Raw genomic sequence first — 24,381 nt, 5'->3', positions numbered from 1 at the left:
GGACCTGACCTGATAACTGGAGGCTGTTATTGTGTGGTTGCTAAAATTAATAATTTGTGTTTTTTATCTGCTGAATGGGTTTGCAGGAAATAAATTTCCAGAGCAGATTAGTCTGCAATGGTTTCTTTGCTCCAGTAGTGGAATTGTACTTTCAGAAGTTCTTGCACTCCTGGTTCTGTTCAAAGATGCTTCATGAAATGTCCTTTATTTTAAAATTGAGTTTGAAACATGGGTAAGCATTTCTGTAAGTATAAATGGATTGTCTTATTGAGTCCGTTGGCATTGAGTACATGGGTAGATTTTTGCTTGCTGACCATAATAACCTAAGAAATGGTAATGGAAAACTGGTCCTTTTCCACTAGGAGACAGATTCTTGCCCATACAACCCAACAGAAAAGCTCAGGGTATTTCCAGACCTGTTCCTGGTCCTCACTCCTAAGCTTTGGAAGCATTGGAAGAGGCTGCCCAGGGAAGTGTTTAAAAACCTGTGGATATGAAGCTCGAGGACAGGGTTTAATGGTGAACGTGGTGGTGCTTGCTGGGTTGAAGGTTGGACTTGGTGATCTTAGAGGTCCTTTCCAGCCTCAGCAATCCCATTTTTCTATGAATGTTTCTATTATTTAACATTTCAGGAGGGAGAGACAGAGTCAGGTTGTCTTGGGTTAACCCTTTAGGGCAAAGCTCTTTGGTTACTGTCTTCATCCTTATCCCAGTGCCAGGGCTGAGACCTGGGAGTGATGGAACAAAGATGGGATACTGGAGAGATTAATTTAATTAATTTCTAATGAAAGTAGCCTGCCCAATTTTGTCCTGCAGAAGGCCTAGAAAACTCCCCAGCCATGGAGTTGTAGGGTGTGACTCTGCTCTGAAGTGGTGTCATGTGCTCTGGTGTTCCCAGAATAGAGCAGCTGCTCTCATACAAATCCCTGCCTCAACTAAAATTCCTGTTTCTAGGGATTTTCACCTCCTTTGTGGAGGCAGTTGAGAAATCTCAACTCCTGCCTTACAATCCATACCTGCCTTACTCCTCCCTGCCTTGCAGTCCATAATGTAATCAATCCACCAAGGGTGGAGAAGCCCAATGCTGCTTTTCTCTATGTGAATCAAGTGGTTTTTTGTTTGTTTTTCTACATTCAATATAAATACAGAAAAAACAGTTTCCTTTAGCCTCCTCTATTATTTATGCTTGGCCTCAGCTAGTTTTTGAATCCCTAGCAAGAAAGCATTTTTTTTCCTCCTTGTAAATGTATTTGCTTAGGAATTTCCAAGATCAAACTTACTTTTCTGGGCCTGGGGCCGTAATGGGCTTTAATTAGTTTTAATTACTTAACTATCTGTTGTGACATAATTAAAATATTTTTAAACATTTCACCCCCAAGAAATAAATATCTTCTAGGCTGTAAAATATGACTTGCAGCCTAATTTTCTGAAAGGATGAGGGAAAGGTTTCTTCCAGGCTCAGTCACATCCAGTTTGCCTGTCAATATAAAGTGCTTCTCAGCTGTGTCCCTAAATAGCCTCGCTCATTCCTTCCCTGCTTTTCACTCCTATTTCACATGTGTGTTTAAAGAGCCTCTGTCAAGATTAAAATATATCTTTACTTATTTTGCTAAAAAAAACCCGAGAGCCCAGAAAAAATAACTGTAAAAAGCCATTACATCTTGCTACAGGATTAGAATTTTTTTGGTCCCATGTTGCATTCTTTTCATCTTGGGAAAATGTGTACAATGAAAATAGATTAGCTCCAATTTAATCAACAATTCTAGGTGTTATGGGAAATGGACTTACAACAGGTTGGGACAGAGCTATAAACCCAGAGCAGTGCTGCAGCATAGCATTCAAGGTTTAGAATAAGCTAAGATAATTAAAATGAAATCAGATAATGAGCTTATAATTATTTCTCATACATTTTCCAGCAGAAGATAATCTTGTAGCTTTGAGCTTTTCCCAAATTCAGCTTGAAATTGTTTGTTGCCTTGATTTCACTATCTCTATTTAAATACTCATTTTAACAGCTAGTTAAAGGGAGTCAGTGCTGTCCAAGGTGGAGTTCCAGGACACATTTCCCTGGAAGAAATATGGTTTTTGGGAGGTTTTGTTAAATTCCAGCAGCTCCTTTATGTGGACAGAGCTTTGAAATGTAACAGGAAAAATATAGAGAAAGCAGCCATAGATTTTTGTGACCTCCAGGCAAAACCTCCAGGTCTCTGGGGAAAAAAAAACAACAAAACAATTATTCCCTCAGGTTTTCTGGATATTTTGTGAAGTTGAGGTGAAGACCATCCAAGTTTAGTTTGTACCAAAAATGCCCTTCAGCTGTTGATCCATCTGCTGTGCCAATGATCTTGGGTGTGTTTTGTCTGCAAACATCTAACTCCAAGGGCAGGTGGAAGGTTCTGGGTAAAATGGCCTTAAAATTGCTCCTGTGAGCAGTCATGGGTGTAGTTGCAGGAATTGAGAGGAGGTCATGTTGCCTCAGAGCTTCCAGGAAAGTCAAGGAAGACAGGGAATAGGAATAATGCAGAGGGTGAGGGAAGTCTCAGCAGCTGAGGGGAGAAATTGCTGGGGAAAGATGAGTGAAATCCAGTGTGTATTCGTGGGAAATGCTGCAAAAATGCAAAGCTCCCTGAAGAATTGTGCTCTAACATAAATGATTCATTTTGCAGCTGGTTTGGCTTCTTGTGGGCTCTTTCAGTTTTGTATTTTTAAAATGTTTCCTCACCTTTTCGATGGCTGGGGTTCTGTTATTCTGAGACTACCAAAAGTATGGCAGAAACCTCCTGGTGTCTGTCTTGGGCAGTAAGGAACTTGTCCTGGTGAGAAATCCTGTTACAGGTTTGGAAACAGTTTTCTATTTCCATGTAAGTGTAGATTAACTTTGATGCAATCATGAAGCACATTTGCTTTTTATTCTTTTTTTTTATTCTTTGAGAAAACTGTAACTCTCTTGGGATCAGCTGTACTTTCACCCAAGGAATGTGTCTCTACTTCCTCCACTTAAAATGGATATAACCCAATCATTGCTTTGATGTTTGGGATGGAAAACATTAATTATATGATTCTGCTGTCATGGAAACCCCTTGAAAAAAATCAGGATCTTTACATTAAGTGAGATCTTTGCGTGGTCTCATGTGAACATGACTTTAGATAGATGTCCTAAGAAAACCTGAGTAGAAAAGTAAAATTTCTAAACATGTATGATGTACACAGCATAATAATTATTCCCTCCCTGAATGAGGCAGAAATCCTACTTTAGAGAGGGGCAAAGATTGCTCCCTGTATATGCATACATGGAAAACACAAGCTCAGGGATTTCTTCACTGCCCAGTGCTTACATTTCTGAGGTTGCTGTGCTTCCAGTGTGCAATGGCACCCCGAGGATTTTAAAAAAACTCTTTGAAAATGTCATTAAAAGGGATGTGTTTGTTTTTGTCTCTCAATGCCCTTCAAGAATGGCAGTGGGGCATCCAGACACCATTTGTAATCTCAGTTTGGCAATCAGACTCTATTAACCTAAACTAGGGATGATAGCAGAGTTAGATGTAATATTATTATTTATGTTGTTTATTAGTGTGTATTTCTGTAATATTTAAGTGAGGGTGCCCATAGCACAGATCAGATCCTGTCTGGGGAAGAGAATCCTCAACACATTCTCTTCTTGCATCTTTCTCTTCTGATAAAGGCAGGAAAGGGGTCCCAAGAGCTCACAGAAATTCAGGCTGGTGCTCTCCACAGGACAGGCTTGGTGAGCTCCATGGTGTATCATAAAATCATAGAATATTAAGGTTGGAAAAGACCTCCAAGGTCATCAAATCCAATCTTCATGCCAAGTCTCATTGAAGTCAAGGTCCTTCCTGAAGCAGGGTGCACTTGTCCAGTGAAGGGACTTGCTGCTTTTGCTCATGTATCAGTATTTTTCTAACTAAGTGACAAACCCCTGGGGTGCTGGTATCCTGCCACTCTTCCTCAGGATCTGTAGGAAAGGTGGTGTGTCCAGGAAGGGATCAGAAGCTGCTTCTACTGCTCCACCAGCATGTACGGATTTATGGCTGGAGACTGAAGCAACTCAAAGAATTCAACATTTTCCTTATTTAAATGTAAAATAAGGAAAAAAAAAACCAAACAAACAAGCAAACCAAAACTAGGAATAGACAGGAGAATCCTGCCATGGGTTTTATGGCTTTGAAGGACAGTTATACTAAATATGCTAGGAGATATTTTAAAGAGCAGGAATCATTGCCCTGACTTGCCAGCCAGGACAAGATCATAAAATGTGAACCAAATCCCAGGATTCAGACTGGGCTGCAGCCTCCTGTTCTCTGATCAGTCTCAGTCTGTTTACGGTTTGGTTGTTTAAAAGCAAGGAAGAAGGGATGGGAGAAGAGACTCTGAAAATCCAAAATAAATCTGACTTGGACTTTGTAATTCTGGAAAAGAGGAAAAGAAGAGAATCTCACTGCAAAGGGAATGATGGAAAAGCCAAGTGAAGTGATAACTGTGCACTCTTTGAGGCTCTTAATGGACTATTTGAGAATTCTGCTTGAAGCTAAATGACCCATTAGCATCCTCTGCTGACCAAACACAGGCTCTGACTTTAGAAGTGGACAAGGACACCCAAGTGCCTTTGAAAGTCTGCAGTTTGAAGCAGGGGTTTCCTGCTTTGACTTGGAATTAATGAAGGTTAAAATTAAAGGGGAAGAACTAGCAAGTCTGTTGTCTCATGGGCTGAGCTTTCAGGATGCATTGCAGCTTCTTCTGAAGAAACTGAAGTGTTAGGTGAGGATCTGCTATGAAGAAACCTCCCCTTGTGTGTGAAAAAAAAAAAAAAAAGTTAAAGAAAATCAGAGAATTGCAGAATGTTTTAAGTTGGAAGATTCCTTAAAAATCATCTCATTCCACCCCCTGCCATGGGCAGGGACACCTTCCACTGGAACAGGTTGCTCAGAACTTCTTCCAGACTGGCCTTGAACATTTCCTGAGATGGGGCAGCCAAAGCTTCTTTGGGCAGCCTGTGCCAGGGCCTCACCTCCATCACAATAATTTCTGTGGGCCTTTGCCCACTCACATTCTCCCCCACAGTCACAGTAAACTGATGGAAAAGCAAGAAAAAATCTGTGCTCCAAAGTAGGGGTTTTGGGAAGTGGAACTGTGTCCCCTCACACACTCCCTCCTAGCATGCCTGACAATAATATCCCTCTTCACAAATGCACATGGAATGATATATTTAAAACTTTTTTTTCTCATCCAAATCAAAGAAAACCTATCTATTTGAGTGATTGAAAAGCTGATGGAGAGCCACGATGATTCACTGATTATCTGCTGGGGAGGCAGGACAGTACAGCATTTTAAGGTGCAAAAAATAGTAATCTGCAAATCCACACTTTTATGAAAACACAGTTTGATTGGTGATTGATTCTGAAAGAGAGAACAGGTCATGCATCACTGCTCCCTGCTGGAAGTGCTTCTCCAGCTTGTTGGGCACTGAGAGAGAATGAAGGACAGGATTTGGAGCACCAATGGAAGAGATGAGTCCCCTTTGCAGTGTAGGAGACCAAAACATCCCAGAACAGAACAGAGCAGCTGGGGAGCAATGGCTCTGTGGGAAATGCAGTGCAGAGTGATGTAAAGCAGTTAGAGAGGGATCCAAGGCAGACTGGGAGACCTGATTGCAGCAGTTAGGGAAAGAAGGAAAAGTGGATAACAGCAGTAACATTAACACCATGTCTCCTGTGAGAGTGTTGCTTCAGCTGTAAGGAAGGTAAAGGACTCTGGAATAAAGCAACTGGTTTGTCACATCAAGGTGATGCTATCAGCTCTGGTGGCTGGAGGACTGGTTGATCTGGTCTCAAGGAAAATGTCCAAGTTAAGGATTTCTCTGAAGTTACTTTTTTGTGTGTGTATTGGATAACAGGACTCCTTACACTGTGGGATCACACCCTTCTTCAAATCCATCTATAAAGGACACAGGGGAATTGAACTATCTGCAAAGATTTTAAATGGAAGGAAACAACATAATGTCCACAGAGGTCATTGGGAAGACTGATGGGTTGAAGTAGAAACAGACATCAAAATTAAAATTCCACAGAATCTCTTTTTTCATATTTGAAAGTGAATGAGGTCAGGGTGGTTGGCACTGGAAGCACATTTGCCTGCCCTGTGAACAGCCCATGTCAGTGCTTGTCTCAGTTTTGTTGCACAGCAAAGTGGAGAGGGAACTTTTTCCTTTACAGGGGACAGTTTTCTCCTGGCAGCAAGATGCAGCTCCAACACCCCAAGACTAAAACCAAACTGAGTGGCCTGACCCAAGTTCAGCCCTCCGAGCAGAGCCTGGAAATTTAGTGTGACACAGTGATTAAAGCAGGAAGAAAGTACTGTAGAAAAGGGGAGTATATCCAGGAGGAGAAATCTGGATTATCCAGAATGATAAATCATTCCAAAAAAATAGAGAAATTCTCTATGTTGGCTTGTTCCAAACCATTCTTTCAATGGAAAAAAAATAAAACAAAAACCATTTCTTAGTGGATTTAATCACCATGAATTAATTTCCTTGTCTGTCTCCCCTCAGCTACGAGCCAGGAAGATGAAGTGCTGCCTCCTCTCCATCGCCTTGGCTGTTCTGCTGCTCGTGGTCATCATCATCGCGGTCTCCGTCAAGCGCTGACCTGGCTGAGCTTTGCACAGGTAAAACCCTTGGGCCAAATCTTTTATCATACCCTGTAAGGTGCCTGAAAGACAGTTTAGGAAGCTGATCATGGTAAGAAAAAAAAAATATCTTCACCTGCAGAGTCAGGTCTGGCATACTAAAATATTTTATTTTAAAGGGTGTTAGAGATATTCTTAATGGATCCTTAAAATTAAGCCAAGGTGCTATTCCAACAAAACAACATTTGACCCTTTCCTCTGCTGTTTGTGTCGTGTTTGATTTTTACAGGAATCTCATAGCAATGCTAACCAATGGATCCTAATTATTAGGATTAGGAGTTAGAGATGCAGAAGCAGTTTTAAAGACTCCAGGCTGGAGCAGGGTCAGGGGTAATCCAAGCCCAGAGGTGTTCCCAAGTGCTTTTCTCTTCTGAGATGTTCCAGAGACCCTCCTGAGGAGCAGGAAGACAAACAACTGGAGATGTCAGTAGGGATGAAAAATAGAAACGGATTTTTGGTGATCTTTGCTCTGGATCTACACCTAGAAGGAAGATTGGTCTCTAGTAGGAGGATCGGGATGTAGCCTTAGGAATATAGGTGAGATACCAAAGCAACTTCATCCTGATAGTGAACTTATAGCATGTTTACTTTGTAAAAAAATGTGCTTTAAATGTAAAGGATAAGACACAAAAAAAAAAAAAAATTCATGTCTTGTCCCTCATTGCCCTGGGAGAATGACTCATCAATTATTTGTGATATTCTCTTTCTGATGCAAAGCATGTCTGGGTTTCTCCTTCTTTAGAAGGTTTCCAGGCCGTTGTTCAAGGAGAGAATATCACATTTACAGATTTTCTACCCCTCAAATAGGGGCTGTATGCCTGCTGTGATGGCAGGGGTCCCATCTGGTAAAGTCAGAACCCAGAGGCAGCAATGGGACTTTTCCTGCAGACAGCAACTCTTCTGTGAAATTATCCTTGGGAAAGCCAAAGGATTGAAAGATTTTGTTAATTCTTTTGTTTAGCAAGGGTTTAGTTGAAAATGCTCTCCTTCCCTGTGAGACTGAGGCTTCTAAAGTGCCTTCTTTCCACTGAGAGCTAAAAGGAGCTGGTTCAAAACCATCATAGAAAGAGGATTCTTCACACTTCTTGAGCTTTGGCACTTCTTCTGCCATGACGTAGTCATCAAAATTTCGGCACAAGAAGGAATTGTACAAACGAAAAAAAGAGAAAAAAATATTTGTTGAAGGATGTCAAGAACCATCTCATTGGTTTGGATGATCACAAGCCTTACATCATTGCTAGGAGAAATAGGTAGAAATATTTTGCTAGACTTGAATCTTTACTTTTGGCTAGCCCTGAAGCAAGGATGATATTGGTGAAATGGACCTTTAATTGACTGAATATTGATGTTCTTATAGCATATCCATCTATCTATCCATCTATCTATCTATCTATCTATCTATCTATCTATCTATCTATCTATCTATCTATCTATCTATAATTTCTATATATTTTTTATCCCATTTTTATAGAAGAGACACTGCTTATGAGTGCAAACAGGAATATGTCCTGGTAATTTAAACCTAGAGCAACTACAATAATTTTAATTGCAGCACTCTGCTTTTACTCTGCATTAGTTTGGAAATTTTTTCTATCAGGATAATCTCTAATATAACACATTTTTTTTAGTGTAGTTAAATATTCCTATCTACTGGAAATTACAAATCTTATCATCAGTTGACTACGTCTAGGCACATTTTAATCAAAATCCCTTTAGTGGAGAAAGTCAGAGAACAAAATGATCTTACAATAAAGCTCCATTGGAAAACTAAAATTAATCTCCTGTTATGAGATCCATGTCTTGAGGGAAGTGAACCTAGAGATACTAATGAAAGCCCCAGGAAAAATATCATGCTCTACTTTTCATCATCAGTTGTGAAACTAATTATTGAGCTTCTAAAACAAGAGTTACCAGAACTGGAGGCAGGACCTGCATTGGATTATACTGGAACAACAATGATTTCTGATCTTTATACATGGTTCTAAGTCTTTATAAATGGTTCTAAGTGGTGTGCAGCAGATTTCATATTTATGCTTTGAGGACTTCTAAACCAGGATGTTTTCAGGGTCTTTCTGTCTATAGAGGTAGATGAAATTCTATTCTGAATTTTAATGCAAATAGATTGTTTAAAAATCCATGGTGCTTAAAATATCAGTGTATATAAAGATTACCTCAAGAAACAGGTTCCTGCAGAGCTCTCTTACACACTTTAGGGAGATAAGGAACAACTGGGTTTTAATGTGTAACAGCTCTGCATGACTTCAGACAAAATAAAGGGAGGAAAGCAAGTGAGGGAACTAATTACTAAAAACTCTGGTTGGCACAGGACATATCACTAAATAAAATCCAAAGTTTGGTTAAGAATGGCAAGAACTTCCACTTAACATCTCCTCAAAATGTTGGTTCAATGCTGGATGAGTAAGGGGCCAGAAGAAAAAGCCCCAGCCACTCCATTCCAGGGGTTTAAATCCCATTTGCAGGATATTACAGTTATGCTTCTTTAACTTTCATGGCTGGTGAGAAGAAATATGAAGGTCACACTATTCAGTGATTAAAAAAATTGTGCCATTAATATCTATGATTAGTAGTTATTGTTTTGATCATTAGCATATTTTTTTTTAATTGCTTGATGTTTCTGCTTTTGCAATAATGATACTGAATCAAGAGCTCTCCTCAAAAGAAGAATTTTTTCCCCACACCAGGAATCAGCCATGGCTTGGACAGACAAGCCCATTCCTTCCAGAGGGGAGATCACTTGATGAATCTTGCCAAGTGAAAAGCAGTTTTGCCTGTGAGTTTCCCAAGCAGTTGTGCCATCACTGGCTGCTGGCTCAGAGAGAGCAGCTGCTCAGGAGAGCTCCCAGCCCTGGCTTTGCCTGTCGAGGGCCCTGCCATAAGTGTGTCACTGCTCCCTTGGGGCAGTTCTGTCTGGCAGAGAGAGAGGAAAGTGTCTACAGCGAATGCAGAGGAACTCCTGAGGACTTGTGCCTGTGCATTTGTTTGCTGACACCTTAGGAAAATAGCCCAGGAACTTTTGGGTCACACTGTGTGCATCTTAGGGAAACACTGCAGCTGCTCTTTTTTTGCTGTTCCATCAACATCAGTGACCATTCAAAAGGACAGAATTGCAGGAGCAGTCTGAAAGAAGCTTTTTTGGGTAGTGTCAATATTTCAGCTAGACAGACCTTCTGTGCCCTTCTTTTGACTCATTTGCATGAGTGCACACTTATCCAAAGTGACAATCAAGACTGTTGGAATCCTAAGTTTTAAGCCTTCTTTATAGGAAAACAGAGGTGACAAACTTTGAGAAAGATGCTGCATCTATGTGACAGCTGGAAAATATGTTGTTCAATGACAACTTCATAATCTCAATCCTGTTGGCCAAAGAAAGAGAGAATCAATGATGGCTTGACTGAGCCCTTTTCTTGGAAGCAGCAGAATGTGCCTTCACCCTTACCAAGACACATTTCTGTCAGACAAAGGGTTCTGGACTGAGCACACACATTTTACCATGTAGATTCCTTAAGTCCTGTGGGCTGTGACTCAGCACATTCTCCCAGCATTCAGCAGCTTGAAGCTCAAAGGCCTCCTGATACAGGAGACAAGTTATTAAATCTTTAATGGACATTGATTCATTCCTTTTTTGATAATTTGACCATTTGGACTTTGAACCATCCTAAGCTTGTAAAATACTAACTATCCTGAGGGAGGAGTTGCACTCTGATTACACTCTCCATGTAGCCTTGAATGTACAGACATAAAATCCTTAGAATCATAAAATGCTCTGTGTTTAGATGGTATCTTAAAGTTCATCCACTTCCAATGCCCCTGCTATGGGCAGGGGCACATTCCTCTATCCCAGCTTGCTCCAAGCCCTGTCCAACCTGGCCTTGAACACTTCCAGGGATGGGGCAGCCACAGCTTCTCTGGGAATTCCATTCCAGGGCCTCACCACTCTCACTGTAAACATTTTCTTTCTAATATCTCACTTAATATCTTGGACAGTGTCTCCTGAATTGGGCTGTAGTCCGTGTAGAATGCAATAATCAGGCTCCAAGTATGTGTTTCCCAAATACACAACTGTCTTGTTTTGAATTTAAATTGAATTATCATAGAAAAATAGAATATATTGGTTTAGTTTGGATTATTTTTCCTCTCCCTCACAGTTACAGCTTTCCTTGCATAATTAATTTATGGGTTTCTAATGTGGTTAAGTGCTTTATGTAACCTGATCAATGAGGATGAGGTTCAGACAGCTGATTTTACACAGCCCATCCTTGGTGTTTGTTTTTCTTTCAGACCTTTTGCTTTTTCAGTTGGCTGGATTATTTTAGTGCCTCGTGCACTGCCCTGTCCCTGTGTGCTGTTCCTCTTGCCACCAACAAATGCAGCCACAGCATCACAACCCTGTGTGTGGGGGTCATGAGGGTCAGGGTGGCAGAGAGGGAGATTGACAAGTGGCTTTGTGGCACTTGGCATGTGCAGGTCTGTTGTTCCTTCCGAGCAGGAGACAAATCTGGGCACCCTCTCCTGACACACACAGCAGAAATTCTGACATTTGCCCATTTCATCTCTCCCTGGCTATGTCGGGCTGCTAAAGCACAGCAGTTCCTACTCAGTGTTGAACAGAGAAATAATTTAACCTAAGGAACTTTGTAAATAAAGGCAAAGCACAGAGAGTTTTGTTTCATGGTATTGCTTTTGCTTTTTAAATTGTTATCACAGGGCTTTTCTTGGTGTCTCTGTTTTCACCACACATCTATATGTGGCCTAATGTGTGAGTGGCTGAGTTTTCAACCTTGTTTCAATCTTTCAAGCTCTGTAAGGGTCATAATATTTTTGGCAGCTGTCATTGAAATCCTAAAATAATTCACCCCTCTGCCCTGGCTGTGGCACTGCTGCCGTGTTTGCTGTGCAGCACAATCAGGAATCAATAGCTCTGTAATATTTTTTTCCCCTGTATCCTATTACTTTGAAAAAGTTCCTACATTTAGAGTCAGGTGTCAATTCTTGTCATTTCAGTTCTTGTCTTTTAGCCTATAATTAATTGTTCAGATCCTGGCATCCCTGCTCAATTGTTGCTCTGACAAGAAGGCTGAGGTACATCCTGATTCTGCAGTAACTTTTTGCTTCAAATTGAAGATCTGAGAAATGAGACCTGGATTTTCACTGGATAATATATAATGGGCCTGGGTTTATGATTTGGCCCAATTTCTTAAATTAGGCTAACATTTGTATTCTTTAAGACTTTCCTGATTCCAATGGCCACATCTCCACTTCTCTCCGCTGTATTATTTCCCTGACAGCACAATAAAAATGTGCTGCCACAAATGTATGGAAGAAAGAAATTATTATTAGCAGAAAAAGAAATTTTAAGAGACAAGTCTGCTTTGTGAAAAAAATCCCTCAAAATAACAGGGCAAGAAAGGCAGAAGTGCCAGGAAATAGGCAGGTTCATTTCTAAGAATTTCTCTGAGTTTTTCCCATTGAGACAAACCTCCAAACAGATTAATGTTTTGATGGGACATCACACAATCAAGATACTGTGTTTTAATGTATTTCAGATTATGGCTGTTGCCCATTCTGTGGTTTTTGACCTTTGTAAGTATCACATAATGCCAGGTCATTAACTCTGTGAGAGAGTGAAGGGAGGATGTATCACATTACCTTGCCTAAGAGTCGATGTGCAGGCAGTTCCTGCAGCTCAATTATCATGAGTTCATTGATCTGATTCCAAAGTCAGGAGGACTTTGGAGCACCAGCAGCTTTCTCCATCCCATCTCAGGTTTCTTTGCCATCAGTAGGAAAACGGGATACTCCCACTGAATGCACAATGCTGACCCTTCTGATGGATGCTGAGTCTGTGATCTGAGCTTCCCAAAGCACTCTGAAGACATTAATTATTTATGCTTTGTAACTGCTTTAAACTTAAACCATCCTGACACACCTCTAAAGACCTGGCAGAAGAGGGTGATTTTCATCACATTTGGTTTGAACTGTGAAACAGCACAAAAATGGATGCACTGGTTCAGACCAATGGTTATTCTCTCACTTTCTGTCCCATTCACAAATGTTTAGGGAAATAACAGGTGAAAAGCTGATATTTCAGCTAGAATTGTGGACAACACCAACCCAAGTGTGGCTTTAGATGGCTAAAATTTCAGTTTCGACTTGGAAAAGACTGTTATGAGTGTAAGTCTAAAATATTTGAATGAGTCAGTGCCAAGTGACCTCTTCCCTCTGGGTAGTCTCAGTTCCTCAGGAGCAGTGGTGTCTGAGGGAGCAGTTGGTGCTCAGCTCAGGGAGCAGTTGCACTGATTAATGGCTCAGGAGGGCTCTCTGAGGCAGAAATCAGTAGCCCCAGGAGAAGGGAGGACTAAATTCTTTATAGGAACAGAGTCAGAAACTGCTCTCACATCACTGCAGCATTATCAGCTGATATTTTCAGCTGTCAGTGCTGGAATTATCTGTCTCATCGAGCCCCAGGAATGCAGTGAGCTTGTGCTGTTGTGAGGGACAAGAACAAAGATCAGCACAAGGGAGTCCCTCACTCATCCTGGTGCCCATGGACTGTGGAGTGAGTGGATTTGCAGTGAAGTCAGCATGGGAAGGTGTGAGGTTCTTTCTGATAAAGCTAAAGCAGTGAATTCCTCTGTGGAGAGAAATTCCTCTTGTCCTGGGTGGGGTGGGGACATGGGTGATGTTGCTGCCATTGGGTCCAGAGCTTGGTGTTTGGGGGTCAGGGGTGGCCAGTTCTGTTCTAGCCTGTATTGATACAACAAAGCCCACAAATTCTGTGTTTTGTCATCATTTCAGTTATCTCTACTGGCTGGACCTTGCCTGTAGATGGAAAGCAGAGAATAAATTTCCTGTTTTCGTTTATTTCCATGTGCAGCCTCCACTTCTGCCTTATTAAACTGCCTTTATCTTGTTCAAATGTTTCTTTTGCTCAGTATTATTTTTTCCATCCACACCACTGCAATCCTGTTGAGGAGGGAAGAGACAGAGCAGCTTGATGATCACCTGGTGTCCAGTCAAGGTCAACCCACCACAGAGTCTCAGAGGTTTTCCTGGGAATAGGCAGGACAGAGTTCATCAGAGCCATTCCCTGCATGACAGGGCCTGATTCCTATTGTTATCCAAACTCCTTGAAAGTGTTACTGCACTGTTATCCTCAGTGGTGGTATCAAAGCAAGGTCATTTTGGATCAGTGTTGTCTGGAAGAAAACCTGAAAATCAGCCCAGGAGGTTTCTTTGGTAAAAGTCTGTTAAAGAATAAATATTTTGTCAGGTTAGCTGGAAAATTTCGTGTCCCAGCAGGGCAGACTCTTAGAAAGGCAATAAATCTGTGATTATCTCTTTGTGAAGAAGGATGTTGGAGGGGACAGCGTGTCTGGTGTTGTGACTCTCGGAGTGAGGTAGATGGGAAGATTGTTCTGTTTCTTCAGTTCCAAAATTTGAGTGCTGTCTTGAGGATGTTCAACGGGTTGGAAAGTGTCTTAGTGTCAGAGGAAAATCACTGCAAGTGATTAAATGTACTCTTCGAATTGCTGTCCTTTGTCCCAGCTATTTCCTCTGAAGCCCTGATGCTAGTCAACCTTTTTTGGGGACATGGCCTTATCCCAGGATGTGCTGCAGGTTGTTAAATTCTCCCTTGGAGCCATGTGACAATTTCCAAGCCACCACAATGGTCTGGGAGTTATCCTTTAAAACTGAGAGTGAAATCAGGGCTTCTTCATTGGTGGCCTCTTTTTCTTCTTAGAAAATAAAAATATATAAAATTAGAAAAATTAGAAAAATTTAGAAAAATAAGTTAAAAATTCTTCAACTCCCACTTTACTGCATTCTTTTTAATGTAGTGGTAACCAGGTCCTTGTTAGCTCTCCACCTCCTCAAGCAGAACTAGAAATGTCCACATTTTGGTGATAGATCAATGAATATGATATATGAATTTATCATATATTCAATATGTAGATTGTAACCTCCTAATTGCAATCATCTTTCTGATGTGAGATTCTTCAAACCAACTTTAAAAAGAGAATTATAATTCCATCCTACTCAGTGAATTTTCTGAAATATTCCTTGTAGCTTCATCAGGCTTTGCAAGGGGTTGGAATCTGCTTCACAATGATCACTCATTTACAGAATGTTCTTCAGCTCCCAAAATAGACTTTTAAGGTGTATCTGGAAAAGGAGGCTTTTGACTTCAATCTTTGTCTCCTAAAAAACTGCTGGAGAAATGTTTTTTTACTTTTGACTTTGGTATGGATGTTCCTTGAGCTTTGACAGATTCTGAATTCCTCAACAGCCATATTTTGACACTGAAATGGGATTTTTTTTTTTTCACATTAAAGTATTGCTGCATAGTCCATAAACCATTTAATTCCTCTCACAAATAGGTCACCAGAAATCACTGCATTTGTGGGTCTTGTCCAAAGAGCCACCACATTTACAGCTGGGCACCTCACATGGATCTCATCCTCCCAGCCCAGAAGGTGGGCAAAGCTCCTTGTCACTGAAACAACCAGCAAGGTGGAGTGCAGGGAGATGACTTCAATTAGCAATTACTGATGCTGATTGAATTACCCCTCGTTAGCTGAACTGCCTGGCTGTCCATGCACAGCCTGCTGAGAGTGCAGGGTGAAATGCATTAGTCCTGATGACATGTCATCAAAACCTTCCAAGAATAACATCCCAGCCATTGCTGCCTCTCAGCTGACAAGCAGTAACTCATTAAATAACAATCATTTGATCCCTTTGCATTGTCTGCCTCCTCTCAAGAAAAAAAAAAAATCTGTATCATCTGTGGAATATTTTCAAGGCATCTGCTTTTTCATAAAATCCTAACCAATGAACAAGAGCTTTTTCCTTTAGCCAAAAATGGAATTTCTTCTGCTTCAATTCCTGAAAGGATTGGTGGGTTTTGGGGTTTTTTTGGGTTTTTTTTTTTTTTTTTTTGGTGTATAGTACTGTGCCTGGTAGGAGTTTGCTCTATGAAGAGGCATCCTCGTTGATTATTTGGAACAAAATTGTTCTCAGTTTTACAACTGCCATTTGTATTATGTTTACAACATGCAATTAAGGACTCCAATTAAATGTTCTTACAAGGCAGATCCCAATGACCAATGTTTATTTACATTTTTTCCAGAGCACAGTATTGAAAAGACAATAGAGAAGAAATGTAATGCAAGAGAGGAGCTATAAAACCTCCATTTCAGTTTGTTGAACAAATTTGGGCATTCACTGGCCTAGGAAATCTTTTCTTCTGATGCTCAAATATTTCTGTGGAGTGATAGGCACAAAAATTTCCTGGAATCCCTTTAATTTGTAACAACTTCTCCTTAACTGAATTACATTATTTCAAAGAATATCTTGTTAATGACCAGTATAGGGCAAATGTATTTTCCAAGCTTATTAGTACAGAAATAATTGCAAGTGGCTGCTATAGTTCATTAAGGCTTATTTATTTTATAGTTCATTAAGACTAATTTTATCAGTACAAAATATATTTTAATAGCCAGTTTTGCTTCTTTTTTTAATGTTTCTCTGCCATCTACTGCTAGCAATAGTTTCTGATTTTCTTCTTTGGTCCTGGATAATTTTCCACTGTATTTACTATGAACTACTTAATGGTGGCTTTTAATCAACAGTTTTTCTGGGCAGTAGCAAATGCTAATCTTGAGTCAGGCATATATTAACTTACATCTGTGTTTTTCCTGGGTCAAAAAGGGCTGGTATATTTTATTGTTTAATATAAACAAAGACTATCACAGTGGCTTGACATGCAGCTAAACTCACCAATTTTCCAGAGATAATTGGAGAGCCAATTTTCCAGGCTGGATTTGAGTTAAATATTTATTGTTTTGTTGTTTGTAATGATCTGTTATATGGAAAACTGAGTTTCTTTGTGCCTTTTGCTCAGTGTCTGGCTGAGACAGAGGGTACCTCATCCATGGCACATCTGGGGTTGACATCTGCCAGAGAGAGGCAGATTTTTCATGGCTCAGGTTTTCCAAGAGATCACCAGGGAAGGTTCTCCATCTCTAATGCATTCTTGATTTTGATCTGAAGAGAAACTAAAGAGCAACTCTACCTTAAATCTAAGCAAATTATCTCAGAGACAGAACGGTGCTCAGTTTGGTAAAGGGAACTCACATCAGCTCAGACATGGGGGAGAGAAGGAGAAATCAATTTCCTTTCCTTACATCTTTTCCACTTTCAATGAGTACTTAAATATTTATTGATGAAAAGACCAGAATTTGAGGACACTGCCCCTCCTTCCTGTCTTTGCCATCAAGCAATGGGACTGGGCCTGTTCAATGCCTGTCTCAGCAGTCATTTACACTTTGGGAACAGTGAAACAGCTACAAAACAGATTAAACGGTGACCTCTCCTGCATGTCTCACACCCTCCTGGTTTATGGCAGGGATCTGGTTCAAATCCTTACTCAGGGTTTAAGGCAAGATCTAGGTCTGAACTCTCATTTAACCCCGTAAATCTAAAGCTAGAAGGAATAATGTGCAGAGCCCTTAACTGTTCTCCTTCTTTCTGTGGGATTAAAGGAGCCAATGTGACAGCATTCAGGAGTACCCAAAGGCAGAGCCATTCCTGTCCTTCATTCTCACAGGGATAAAGTGAAATTTGAGTCTCACACAACTGTTGAAAATGTAGGTGAGGAAAGGCCACGGCCTTAGGATTTCTTCTCTAAAATTGTGGATATACTGAATTTTAGGACCTGCTGGCATTTTGGTGTGGCAATTTCAGTTCAATTTTCTGTTGTGGTTGAGCTTTTTTTTTAGATTAACTCAATGTTAATTTTTTTTGCTAGAGCACACCCAGATGTGTATGCACACACACACACACCTGGAATCTGGGGTTATCAGCAACACTAAAAAAAATCCTAAACTTGGTGTGTGGAAAAAACTCACAGAAATTGTTGCAGTCAGGGATAAAAGTAAAGATTGTTCCAGTTATGAAGAGGAATGAAAGTGCAAGAGGTTGACACCCAGCCAGCTTTGCCTTCCATTTTCTTGGAGCTGAAGGAAAAAGTACATGAGAGTGTGTGTGTGTGTGTGTGTGTGTGTGTGTGTGTGTGTGTGTGTGTGTGTGTGTGTGTGTTTGCGTGTTTGTGTGTTTTTCTGTTCATATCTGTGTCAGACAGACAGACAGACAGACACGGGGTTGTTCAGCCTGGAGAAGAAAAGGTTCTGGGAAAATCTTAGAGCACCTTCCAGTACCTTAAGGGGGCTGATAAAAAGAAGGGAGGGACTTTTTTCGTACAGTGACAAGGGAAGGTGGTTTGAAACTGACAGAGAGCAGGTTTAGATGAGATGTTCAGAAGAAATTCTCTACTCAGAGGATGGTAAAGCACTGGCACAGGTTGCCCAGAGAAGTTGGGGCTGCCCCATCCCTGGAAGTGTTCAGAGCCAGGTTGGATGTGGCTCTGAGCAGCCTGATCCAGTGAGTGACATCCTTGCCCATGACAGGGGGTTGGAGTGAGATGATCTCAAAGGTCCCTTCCAACCCATACCATTCTGATTGTATGATCACTTTCTCTGCTGAAACCAATTTAGTTTCATTTCATTTGCACTATGAAATATCACACAAAGTGGATACTGTCAGTTTCAGTTGTTTCAATACAAAACAAAGGGCTTTAAGATTACTCTCCATTTCTGTGAATAAGCACTGAATGCTTTCCCCTTGAAACGTTTTTCTAAGTAAAAAAGGTGGCCATTCTTTCTTTTGTGTTGTTTATAATGAGTGGTCATGAGGGCTGTTTTTGTCTAAACAGCAGGGAAGTTAATGAGCTTACTTCCATGGGAACAGAAAATCCTGCTGCAAGTCCATGTAATTCCTTTTTCCTGGTGAGATCTTGGTGCACACAGGCACCAAGTGGAGAAAAGCTGCAGTAGCCAGGAAAGCAGATTTTCATCCTCCAGGGCACTGCACCACTTTTCTTCTCTCATTCACTGTGAAACTGAAATTGAAGGGACCTTTGAGACCATCTCGTTCACGCTTCCCACCATGGGCAGGGACACCTTCCCCCAGACCAGGTTGCTCAAAGCCCCATCCAGCCTGGCCTTGAACCCTTCCAGAGAAGTTTCAGTGCCTCACCACCCTCACAGTAAAAAATTTCTTCCCAGTATTCAGTCAAAGCCTGCTCTCTGGCAGTGTGAAGCCATTCCCTCCTGTCCTGTCCCTCCATGTCCTTGGAAAAGATCCCTCTCCAGCTCTCTTGGAGCCTCTTTAGGCACTGGAAAGGGTTCTGAGGTCTCTGCAATTCCATGGAGGGCACACTTTGGTTTTGTAAGACTCTCCTGTTCATGAGAATTCTTTCTCCTGCCAGCCTAAGAACGAGTTCTTCATCCAACTCCTGCCCCAAAATAATCAGCCCAAGCTTTACCCTCGATGCTGCAGCTCAGAGAACCAAATCCCTTGCTGAAACATGCTGGGAAAGTTTAGGCCTGCCAGAAATATTTTGTGAGCCTGTCTTGGGCTTTTCAGTGAAAGGCAGGGTTTTGGGTTTTGCTCTCTTTCAGATTTTGATTTTTAATCTCCTTTTGATGAGCTTACTTCTTATTGGGTTTTTAGCTACTTACAGTAGAAAGTTAATTTTTTAATTGTGGTTTCCAACCAAAAATAAAATTAAAAAAAACCTTGCAAAAAAAAACCTCATCACTTCAGAGTCCTTCTTGCTTTCATTTTTCCTGCTGTTGCTTTTACTCTTGACATTCAGCCTCCTCAAGTCCTGATATGACACTCCATAAAATCTTTATCCTGTCAAAGCCCTGCTGTGAGCATTGCCCAGTGCTTCCAGAATTTGCATTTAGCATCCATTCCTATGACTCTATTGGTGGGGCTCTCTTATCACTGAGTAGCCCTCCAGCTTTATATGAAAGGGCACAAAGTTAATGAAAACAGCATTAAAACTCAATTAGCATTTAGTGAGATCACTAAGACTTGTTCTGAACTTAATAGTTTCCAAATTTTTTTTCTTTCTTAACTCACAGTATCCAAAAGCAGAGACAGCAGAAACAGTTCCATCAAAGAGCCTGTTTTTCAGGTGAGGATGTTATGTCAGAAGGAAGGGAAGGCTTTGATTTTTAAGGGGGTTGTTTCAGGGTTAGGGGAAATTTTATGTGTTATTTCATCCTTTTCTCTTTTGACAGAAGAGCCACTCATTGGAAGTGATGTCTCTTTTCTGTACATTTTGACTTAAATTCCTGGAGAAATGAATCCTAGAGGGAAGAAGATCTCCTGAAAATGTCACAATGTACTCAACTTATTTCTGAGTGTTAATGAGGATTTTTCTCCAGACACAAACTTTGCTTGCTGTTGCTTTTCTTGGGGGAGAAGGAGAGTTGAAAAACTCAGTGTAATGGTGGTACAGACAGAAATATTGCCTGCCATGCCAGTGAAAAGCAGACTAAATGATGCTTGAGTATAAACATTTGTGTAGACTCCATTCACAGCCCTTGCTCTAGCTCAGGCCAGACCTCCAGGGCCTCAGGTGTATTGCTGATTTTAAAAATACCAAGAATATTTCTCTGGCCTCAGGGCTAAAGTACAAGTCTTTGTTACTTTAGCAAATCCTGCAGTTCCACCGAGCAGAGTAGCAACTCATATTCCTAAATTATGAATTTTCTCTGGGTCCTGGGTGGTTCTTTTATGGTCCTAAGACATTTTTATACATTTTTTGCTGTGTTTCTGTCTCTGGAAGTACCTACACTGTTACACTTTACTGATAAGGGTGAGCTCTTGAGATAAGAATTGCCACAGAATTTGCTGCAAGAGGTGTAGAGATTTTTTATCTTCAGCTGGGAAAAGTTTTGGAATAGCTGCGGTAGATTGTGCCTAAAACTTCTGTGTTTCAGTCATCTCCAGAGACACAGCAAGGAGAGGTGGGTTTGTGGTAAGGTTTCTCAAAGGTGTGGGGGTGTTCAGCAATGGGAGGGGATAGAATTGTTGGAATGGAATGGAATGGAATGGAATGGAATGGAATGGAATGGAATGGAATGGAATGGAATGGAATGGAATGGAATGGAATGGAATGGCCTTGAGTCATCCACCCCTAGGAAGACCCTTGGGCAGAAGGAAAGTGGTGTGTTCTGCCTGAGAATGTCACTTCTACCAGAGAGAAACCATCACGTGGCACAGATTTTAAATATTTGACTGCTCTGTTATTGTTGGGGACCTGAGTGAGACACAGACACTGGCAAAAGTGAAAATGCTTCTGCAAGAAAAGCAACTCCAGCTGAGGGACTTCAGCCTTTCTCTTTCTACAGAAGAAAACCCCAAGAAACAATCAAACAAGCAGGTTCCAGAATGCACAAAACCTATATTTTATTTTCATTCTTTGGACTGAAGGACCAATTTGATGACTGATAAGGAACAGGACAATCCCAGCTTAAATCTCGATTTTGATGTGTCCCTTTCTATGAGAAATCATCCCATTTTTGTGCTCATTTCTCTTTCCCAGATTTGGACAGTGTCATTTGGACCAATTGTTTCAATTACTTGGGTCGTTTGGGTCAGTCCTTCCTCTAAAAATGGGTGTAAATCTCTGACCTAAAGGTGTGTTTTTGTGTCAAATCACTGAGAATTCCTCACAGATAATACAGGAACATTAAGAGAGGTCACATAAGGACTAAGGCTGATAAAAGGACCTAAGAAGAAGAGCTGGACAGAATAATCTGTCATGTGTTGAGTCAGCTAATAAAAAAGGTAGTTACTTAAAATGTCCACAGGCACCAAAGCGTAGCAGAAGTCTTAGACAAAGGAAAATAATTGAAATTACTATGGACATAATGAGAAATGCACTATCAGGTTTTGCAAAGGCTGAGACCAAGGGTTTGATTCCTGAGCAAGAGGCAGCAGAATTGCAATGTAGCCAACTGTAAAAAAATAATAAATTAAGAATGGATTTATAAAAAGACATTGTGGAGGCTGGCATTAAGTGAGCCCAGGTTGTCAGTTCTGAACTTCAACAAGAATCCAGGCACTCTTTTTGTTAGAATGGATAGAAATTGAAGCATTTAGAGCTGAACAGTGTTGTTTGCCTCACATTCTTTCAATGCTGGACTGTAAACCTGTGTGCTGAACTGAAGATGTGTAACACAAATGTAAATAAAAGCCCTGCATGCCTTTCACCCAGCAGGTCTCAGCTTACCCTCGGAGCACCCCTCTGAGGGGCAGAATTTCAATATTCTTGTTCTAATGGCGGCAAAACTGAGATGTAAAGAGATTAAGTCACTTGCTGGAGGCTGTTTGAGAAGCACAATTGTGTCAGTTGCTCCCAAGCTCTCGCCATTCAGGCTCAAAGAGATTTTACTTGCACCACACTCTTTACAAAGTATGTGTTTAGATAAGTGAAGGGAAAATATCTGTGGCATAAATCTGGTGATTTCAGCAGAAGTGCTTTGGGGATTAATTTGATCTGCTCATTTCTGGGTAGGTACCAGGAATTTTGCTGTGTGTATTTAAAGCACACTGGTCCCACCTATTGGGGCTGCTGGGGAATTGATTTTATTGGGATACAGTAGGTTGTTTATCTTCATGCTGATAATTTTGTCTGGCTTTAGTAGTGTTTCATTATTTTCCACTCTCTCCAGTGCATTTTTCACCATCTAAGGGATTTCAGGTGTAAATGTATTCCCTCACCACCAACCTCTGCTGATAATTTCACTGCTGTCTTTGGGTCAAATATTGATTGTGACCCCTGCATGAGGAAGGTGTTGATATTTAACATCAAATTTTCTTTCTTATACCTCATTTCATGCAAAAAAGAAAAAAAAAATCCCCACGTGAGCCAGCTGTAAGGATTCCTAAGGAAAGGCAGCAGCCACAAGTCAAATGAAGAAAGATTCATTATCTCAAACTTGCCATTTAAAAGTTATATTTTCAGCTCTCTGAACTCTCCTTTGGACAGCCAAAATTGTAGCTATAAATAGAGGCTGAGCCATCCTACCTCTCTTGATGTTATCTCAGATGATGAAACAGCTTTGGGAGCTGCCTGCTCCCTCCTGATGGCTTTGAACAGATCTGGGTAAATGTCCTTTGGAAATTGAGGGGAGGAGAGGGAGAGGGAGAGGGAGAGGGAGAGGGAGAGGGAGAGGGAGAGGGAGAGGGAGAGGGAGAGGGAGAGGGAGAGGAGTGATATGCTAGGTCGCGTCCTTCCTTTCCGTGCCTTTCCCCTGTAATGGACTTTCCTGGCACTTTACCTTTCCGTTACTGTCCTGGCACGTGCCTTTCCGTCCTTTCCGTTCTTTCCTTCCTTGCCTTTCCTTTACGTTCCTTTCCTTTCCCTATTCCACTTTCCTATTCCTTCCTTTCCTTCACTTTCCTTTCCTTTCTCTTTCCTTTCCTTTTCCTTTCCTCCTTGCCCTTTCCTAGTCCTTTCCTTCCTTTCCCTTTCCTGTTCCTTCTTGCCTTTCCTTTCCTTGCCCTGTTCATTTCCTTTCCTTTGCACTTTTCCTGTCACGATTTGCCCTTTACCTTTACACGTGATTCCCTGGCTCTTCAGAAGTACCTCTCCTCTCTCTCCTCGCCTCTCCTCTCCGCCCTCTCCTCTCCTCTCCTCGCCAGCTCTCTCCTCTCCGCTACCTCCTCCTCTCCTCGCCCGCTCCTCGAACAAAAAAATACCATCTTCGGCCTTACCCTCATGCCGCTCCGATCCTTTCGCCAGCAGTCCCTCCCAGTCCATTGCCATGATTTTTGATGGGACCTATTTAGGGACACTGAAGAAAATAGATGAGAAAAAAAAAAAAAGAACAAGAAGCATTTAAAGAAGCCAATTAGAGCATTGCTAAGTTTAAAAAAAAATCCACCATGGAGTTTATCTCAACTTTTTCTGCTTACTTGCTCTGATTCACCCCTCTAGACAGTGAGGATGGTGAAGTGCACAGAGCTGTATCCCACGTGTTTGGGAAGAGCCCATGGCTAAAACTGGGGACAAAATACAGAGTAGGACAAACTGGCCATGGGTGTAGGCAAGGGTACAGTTCAACCTCAAATAACAAAAGTTTATATTTAGTTTATTGTTATTTCCAAACTATTGGAAATAACAGCCCTTGTTTTATAGTCAGGACATCAGGTGAACAAAACCCATTAATTACTTCAAAATAGTCCTCAAAAACTTGCAACATGCCAGAGTGAAGTTCAGATTTCTGGCCTGTTTTATTCCAACTCTTCCAGCGCTTTACGTTCATTTCTTTTTGGCTTTGCTAAAAAAAAGAAGAGAGTAGGAACAGCATATTAGTACCTTCCAAAATGACTTAATCTTTACTGAAGCCTAAATATTTTAAAGAATCCAGCTCCATTTTCCAGGAGCTTGTACCTGGAACTAGAACTGCTGCCTTTTTTTTACTGTAATGTGATTCATAGGCACAATCTGCTCAATAAAATGGACAGAACTCCATAAAAAGAACGTGGTGCTTTTGCAGAAAAATAGTTTTATTTTCTCCTTTGTATATGAAAGATAAAAATAAGGCAAATATTAGAATAAGGTGTCTAAAATTAAGTTCTTGTTAATGCTTCAGACCTTTTTCTTTGAAATTTACCTTTAAAATGTAGCTCCAATGACATCATATAAAATTTGCCTTCAGCTACTGGAAGCAGAGTATTGTGTCTTCTGATAATTCTTTTTTTGAATAATCTAAAATTTAAAATAATTCTTATATT

The 24,381-nt window shown here is 40.9% G+C and overlaps 1 protein-coding gene across 5 annotated transcripts in view; it reads left to right on the top strand.

Annotated features, from left to right (window-relative positions):
- TSNARE1 (t-SNARE domain containing 1) overlaps positions 1–24,381 on the top strand; it is a 456,778-nt gene that overhangs the window by 391,993 nt on the left and 40,404 nt on the right. For all 5 annotated transcript variants that reach the window (XM_050970764.1, XM_050970765.1, XM_050970766.1 and 2 more), the window contains one exon: positions 6,566–6,681. In XM_050970764.1, coding sequence (XP_050826721.1) covers positions 6,566–6,661 — 96 coding nt within the window. In that variant the 3' untranslated portion in view covers positions 6,662–6,681. The remainder of the gene's footprint in view (positions 1–6,565; positions 6,682–24,381) is intronic.

The sequence above is a fragment of the Serinus canaria genome, chromosome 2 (genome assembly GCF_022539315.1).
Source record: "Serinus canaria isolate serCan28SL12 chromosome 2, serCan2020, whole genome shotgun sequence".
NCBI lineage: Eukaryota > Metazoa > Chordata > Aves > Passeriformes > Fringillidae > Serinus > Serinus canaria.
This window is presented reverse-complemented; position numbering and strand designations above follow the sequence as displayed.